The following is a 6,879-nucleotide window of genomic DNA, read 5'->3' as shown; positions in this document are numbered from 1 at the left end:
AATGGTCTAGATCAATCTAGACCATTAAATTATTAACGTTAAGGTGTGAACTATGGGTATTGTGTGAACTTATTTTTCAAGATGAGTGGATATGATTACGGTCTAATGTGGGTGCACGATATACCCTGTGCACGGTGCACAAGCTATCTTTGGCCCCCATCCACTTTACGCCATCCGTCTGGATTTTTTTTTTTTATTTTTTTTTTCCAAAGCTGTGTCTTGCTCTCTCGTGCATTCACTGTCGTCGCGTTGCTCTCTCTCCCAATGGTTGCGAAATCATTGATGGCTAGGTCCAATGGCAATCGCCAATCGAGGAGGAGTGCGTCCGTGATGCGTTCTTTGGAAAGGCATATCAGCGCCGGATTCGAAATCGCATGGAAGATATGTAGGCAGCAAACTAAGGGAACAAATCAAGATGATCTTTTTATTTCCTTTGTTAAGTGAGTTTATTTTAGGAAGACAATATTCTGCCTTCCTTTTGAATTATGTGAGTTTATTTTAGGAAGACAATATTCTGCCTTCCTTTTGAATTATGTACTAGCTGTGCTTAGTTTGCTATAAGTACCAAACTCTTAGAGAGTGAATAAATCAAGCATTGAAGTTTAAGAAATTAAGGAGCCGGAGACTCCAGAAACTCCTTCTATCTTTACATTATATTCCCAACTCCACTACTTTGCAACTTTCATTTTTCCTTCCTTACACCATAGCCAAGTCTGCCTCTTCACAAACCCCAGCTTCTCGCCCATTGACGAGAGCTTTTTGCCGAGAACATAACATTCTGGTTCAGTTGCCGGGCGTCAAAATGGGCGATATGAAGAAACTCCAGGACGAGGTCCGAGCTATCCAGGCTTCCGTTGAAAAGTTGGAACACCTTCCTGCAACTGTGGACGCTCTAACTGAAAACGTAGCCAACCTCACCCAGATGGTACACTCTTTCTTCACATCACCGAACACCGCTGCCGCTACTGTCACTTCTTCTCTGGGCACCCAAGTTCCAGAAACTGCACCACCACAGCCAGCTGATTCCACCCATCCGACTAGATTCACCAAACTTGAGTTCTCACTTTTGATGGCAAAAGCGACCCTCTTATTTGGCTCTATCGTTGTGAGTTGTTCTTTGAAAAATCGCCACATTCTGATCATGAGAAGGTTACCACTGCAGCATATTATATGTTTGATAGTGCCCAACTATGGTACAAACGTCGCTTGCAAGATGGTCAACTATTTTCTTGGATCCAATTCAAAGCTGCATGCACCCTCCGCTTCAGACCGCCCCGGAGCATCAACCCGTTAGGAGAGCTGGCAAACCTCAAACAACAGGGTCGGGCTGTCGATGACTTCATTGATGATTTTCAGCTCTTGCTCGCACGGGCTGACAATGTCTTGTACTCCCAACAGGTAAACTTATTCACTGCCGGCTTGGATGAGATCCTACGCATTGATGTTGAACGACTGAGACCTGATTCGCTTGATGAAGCCATTAATATTGCACGAGATTATGCTCGTAAAGGCACCCTGCTTCGTCCTACTACCTCCCAGAGGCCTTTCCCACCACAAACTCCACCGAGCAGTGCCATTACGGTACACCAACAGCCACTGGGGCAGAATACCACACAGTCTCGACCGCTGCGACCGAAGAAGCTTTCCTCGGCTGAGATGCTGGAACGGCAAAAACTGGGCCTTTGCTACAACTGTGATGAAAAATGGATTAAGGGCCATCGTTGCAAGCGCCACTTATATATGCTGGGAATTATTGAGGATGAGGAAGATGACGTGGATAATTGTCTGGAGGACTTGGAACCAGAAATCTCTCTCCACGCTATCACCGGCATAAACCATTCCCAAACAATGCAGATTCGTTTGATGGTTGCGGGTTCACCGATCATTGCCTTAGTTGATTCTGGGAGCACTGATAATTTCATCAATATCGCCACTGCCCACCGGCTTCATTTGCCTATCACCCCTCGCACTGGTTTGCATGTTGCTGTAGCTAATGGCGAACGCATGCCTAGCTCCGGAATCTGCCAGAACATGTTTTTACAGTATGATTCCATCTCCTTCATTGAAAACTTTTTTGTCATCCCTTTAGCAGGAGTGGAGTTGGTATTGGGGGTCAAATGGTTGCGCACGTTGGGCCCTATTTGGTGGAATTTTGAAACAATGCAAATGCACTTTGCGTGGCAGGGGACCGATGTGGTGCTTTCTGGGGTTTCAGGTTCTGGTCACCCATCTTTGCACCTCCTTCACCAGCTCCTCACTAAAACTGCAACAATGGATTCACTCCTTGACCACTTTGTATCAGTTTTCGGCACCCCTCAGTGCCTTCCGCCCTCTCGCAGTTGTGACCACAGGATTGTACTGGCGCAGGGAACTAATCCCGTGGTTGTCCGACCATATAGATATCCTCACCTTCAAAAAGATGAAATTGAGCGACAGTGCAGTGACATGCTCCATTCGGGGATCATTCGACCAGCAGATCTCCGTTTTCTTCCCCGGTCCTCTTAGTCCAGAAACAGGACCTCTCTTGGCGCTTCTGTGTGGATTATCGGGCGCTTAACGCGAACACCATCAAGGACAAGTTCCCAATACCCACCATTGATGAATTGTTGGATGAGCTCCACGGTTCAAAAGTGTTCTCCAAATTGGATTTGCGTTCCGGCTACCATCAGGTTCGTATGCACCCGGAGGACATTGCTAAAACAGCTTTTCAAACACATCATGGCCACTTCGAGTTTCTCGTAATGCCATTCGGCCTCTCTAACGCGCCATCCACTTTCCAAGCACTATGAATGAGGTATTCGGGCCTTATTTGCGTAAATTTGTGCTCGTATTTTTTGATGACATCTTAATCTATAGCGCAACGTGGGTTGAGCACATTCAACACCTCCGCCTAGTACTGCAGTTGTTACAAGACAACACGTTATACCTCAAACGTTCTAAATGCGTTTTTGGAGATCACCAAGTTAGTTACCTTGGACATGTGATCACTGACAGTGGCATTGCTGCAGATCCTAGAAAAATTCAGGCTGTTCTAGATTGGCCTACTCCGTCCACACTCACTGCCTTGCGGGCTTTCTTGGGCTTGGCTGGATTTTACCGATGATTTGTAAAAGATTATGGGGTTATTGCTGCGCCCCTGACCAACCTCCTACGCAAGCATTCCTTCAACTGGGACAATGATGCAGACGCTGCATTCGCTACTCTTAAAAGGGCTTTGTCTTCAGCTCCGGTTCTTTGCCTCCCTAACTTTGCAATAATTTTTGTAGTAGAATGTGATGCCTCCGGGGTGGGCATAGGCGTTGTTCTGCACCAAGACGGGCACCCTATCGCTTATTTCAGCCGCAAGTTGGCTGATCGGCACCTGAAATTACCAGCCTATGAGAGGGAACTCATTGGCTTGTCTCAGGCTGTCCGCCATTGGCGCCACTATCTGTGGGGGAGGGAGTTCGTCATCAAAACGGACCATTATAGCTTGAAATACCTGCTGCAACAACGACTCACTACCTCCCCGCAACAGCATTGGATGAGCAAACTTCTGGGATTTGATTTCAAGGTGGAATATAAGCCGGGGAGGCTTAATGTCGTGGCAGATGCCCTCTCGCGGCGGGACGAAGAGCCTAGCACTCTGTTTTCCATCTCGTGCCCACGTACCTCCCTTTTACAGGACATTCAGGATGAGCTCGCACAAACTACCGAAGGGCGTGCTTGGGTAGCCCGCGCAGCAGCTGACTCTACCAATGTTTGGACTGTTCGTGATGGTCTTTTGTTTAAAGGTACTAAACTGGTTTTGATTCCATCTTCTAAGTTTATTCCAGTTGTGCTATCCGAAATTCATGGCTCCACTCATGAGGGTGTTCAGAAGACGATCCATCGCATCCGAAGGGAATTTTATTGGCCTAAGCTTGCTGATTCTGTGAGGGAATTCATTGCCCAGTGCACCATCTGTCAGCAGCACAAGTGGGAGAACACACACCCCTCTGGGTTGCTACAGTCGCTCCCTATTCCGGAGCAGATTTGGTCAGAGGTTTCCATGGATTTCATCGTTGGCCTGCCGAAGGTCCAGGGGAAGTCAGTGATCCTAGTGGTTGTTGATCGTTTGTCTAAATACGCTCACTTCTTCCCATTGGCTCACCCGTATACAGCATCTTCTGTAGCATCCATCTTCTACGCCAATATTGTTAAATTGCATGGAATTCCAGAGAGTATAGTCAGTGACCGTGACCCATCATTCACAAGCTTGTTTTGGAAAGAACTTTTTCTGCTCTGTCGCACAACGCTGTCCTTTTCATCTGCGTATCACCCGCAATCTGATGGCCAAATGGAGGTGGTAAATCGCACAATCGAGATGTACTTGCGGTGTCTTGTGAGCAGTTATCCAAATCGTTGGGTGGACACTCTTCCGTGGGCAGAGTATTGCTATAATACTTCATTTCACTCTTCCCTCAAGACTACTCCGTTTCAGATGGTCTATGGTCGTGCTCCTCCTCGCCTAATCCCTTTCGAACCAGGAACGACGAAAGTGGCTGCTGTGGATGACCTCCTGCAGATGCGAGACGAGATTTTGACCCATGCGCGTCATCACCTTCAAGAGGCTCAGGTCCGTATGCGAGAGCAATATGATAAGCATCACAAGGAGGTAAACTTTGAGCCTAATCAATGGGTTTGGATTCGTCTCCAACACTACAGGCAGCATTCTCTTGCCCGTAGGAAATTCCATAAGCTGTCTCCAAGATGGTACGGGCCCTATAAATTTTTACAACGCATTGGTCCTGTGGCATACAGAGTAGAACTGCCTGAGAATTGCAGAATTCATAATGTCTTTCATGTCTCTAAACTGAAAGCTTTCGTGGGTGATCCTCCTTCGCAGCTTCCGACCTTGCCACCAATCACGGATGGTCGACTAGTCCGCCAACCTCAGAGGGTTCTGCGCTCTAGGCTCAATCGTGGTTCACCGGAGATTTTAGTTGTTTGGAAGGGTATTTCAGCAGATGACGCCACTTGGGAGCAACTGCATGACTTTAAGCTCCAGTTTCCTTCTTTCAAGCTTGAGGACAAGCTTGTTGTCCAGGAGGGGAGTAATGATGCGTTCTTTGGAAAGGCATATCAGCGTCGGATTCGAAATCGCATGGAAGATATGTAGGCAGCAAACTAAGGGAACAAATCAAGATGATCTTTTTATTTCCTTTGTTAAGTGAGTTTATTTTAGGAAGACAATATTCTGCCTTCCTTTTGAATTATGTGAGTTTATTTTAGGAAGACAATATTCTGCCTTCCTTTTGAATTATGTACTAGTTGTGCTTAGTTTGCTATAAGTACCAGACTCTTAGAGAGTGAATAAATCAAGCATTGAAGTTTAAGAAATTAAGGAGCCGGAGACTCCAGAAACTCCTTCTATCTTTACATTATATTCCCAACTCCCCTACTTCGCAACTTTCATTTTTCCTTCCTTACACCATAGCCAAGTCTACCTCTTCACAAACCCCAGCTTCTCGCCCATTGACGAGAGCTTTTTGCTGAGAACATAACAGTCCGGCAATCCAATCGCGCCGCCGACACCGGCCTCGGCCGATTCTCTCGGGGGCAGTCGGCGTCTCGTTCGTTCAAGCGCTGGGCTGGCCGCCGTCCCTTGCCCTCCTCGGGCTGCGGGGGAGTAGCTTCCAGGGTCTCCTGCGCGCCGGTGGGCACAACGAGGTAAGTGTCGGTTCTGATGCTCTCTTTGCATGTCGTTCGTAGTTAACTCATATCGTAGAGGTAGAGTAGTTTTGTATGCTGGAATAATGAAGGGGTTTGGGGCATTTTCCATGGGGGTGTAAAATTTCGGTTCCTGGTTCCATCAAACAGGAATTCCATATTGCATTCTGTGTTTTTCCAATGTGCATTTGAACTAGCGTATTTATTAATTTTTGTTAGTATAAGTGTAAGGTAAATGAAATGAGAGTAGGTTTTGTTAGTCTGTTTCAATGTGTATTAGCAGAATTAAGGTAAGAGAAAATGACACCAGTGTTACCACCTGCAGAGGTTATTGTTAGTCTGGTTCAATATGTTTTTGCACTGAGTTCCCTGTCATCTTGTTTGTGCTGCTCTTTTTGCTCTCAACATTCATGGGAATTCTTGCATAATGCAAGAATGGACATAATTGGGTTCTTGCGCATCTTCAAAAACATTACATACAATATACCCTCTGATTTAAAGTGGAAGAAAATTAAACTTAAGATCACATAAAAGTTTTAGCTAGCAATAAAGGAAAATTAAACCAACCTTAAAACACTATAAACAAAAGGTTTTTTTAGGTGATTATCCATTTACACTACCACTAGGAGTGAAGATTGCACAAGTTCTTCAAACGTGTTGGAAGGGGCCTCAACCTGTTAAACCAACGGTAACCTCCGACTATCGAAGCCAGCACGTGAAAAGCGGAACAAAAAAGATCTTCGTTTCAAATGCAGAAGACGTGGAATTACGTAGAATGCCCATGTACTACCTGTGGCAGGGTGCACTAAAGTAGGATGTGTAATTAATTTTGTGCCTTTGGATGCGTTACACCAATTCACCATAGCAGTCCACAAATTCACACGTTTAATATATATATATATATATATATATATATATATATTTAGGGTTGAGTTCGAATGAGGACAACAATATATAAAGGTCTGTGTGGACAAATAATGGGTACACAACAAATTAATACATAATGGGACACAAGAATACATTTAAATTAATTAACAAATCTATGCACACGACATACAAACAGTGGCACACGACTACATTCGGTCATGCACACGACATACAGGCTAATGGCACACACTACATCTGTTATCACAGTCATCTATAATATATTTGTCCTCATTGATTTCAATAACAAAGGTTTTAGGTTCC

General features: G+C 45.3%; 1 protein-coding gene across 1 annotated transcript; it reads left to right on the top strand.

Moving 5' to 3' along the window:
- The first annotated feature begins 802 nt into the window (after positions 1 to 802).
- LOC109155092 lies at positions 803 to 5,140 on the top strand. Its single transcript, XM_019302819.1, has 4 exons — positions 803 to 1,105; positions 1,150 to 2,482; positions 3,114 to 4,155; positions 4,267 to 5,140. The coding sequence occupies exons 1-4, from the start codon at positions 803 to 805 to the stop codon at positions 5,138 to 5,140; spliced, it is 3,552 nt and encodes a 1,183-aa protein (XP_019158364.1).
- The last annotated feature ends 1,739 nt before the right edge of the window (positions 5,141 to 6,879 follow it).

Source organism: Ipomoea nil, unplaced genomic scaffold (assembly GCF_001879475.1).
Source record: "Ipomoea nil cultivar Tokyo-kokei standard unplaced genomic scaffold, Asagao_1.1 scaffold2690, whole genome shotgun sequence".
In the NCBI taxonomy this organism is placed as follows: domain Eukaryota; kingdom Viridiplantae; phylum Streptophyta; class Magnoliopsida; order Solanales; family Convolvulaceae; genus Ipomoea; species Ipomoea nil.
This window is presented reverse-complemented; position numbering and strand designations above follow the sequence as displayed.

Coding starts and splice junctions, on each gene's coding strand:
- LOC109155092 (XM_019302819.1), top strand. CDS start 803: ATGGGCGATATGAAGAAACTCCAGGACGAGGTCCGAGCTATCCAGGCT. Junction 1,106..1,149: donor TCTTATTTGGCTCTATCGTT/GTGAGTTGTTCT, acceptor GATCATGAGAAG/GTTACCACTGCAGCATATTA. Junction 2,483..3,113: donor CATTCGACCAGCAGATCTCC/GTTTTCTTCCCC, acceptor GATTTGTAAAAG/ATTATGGGGTTATTGCTGCG.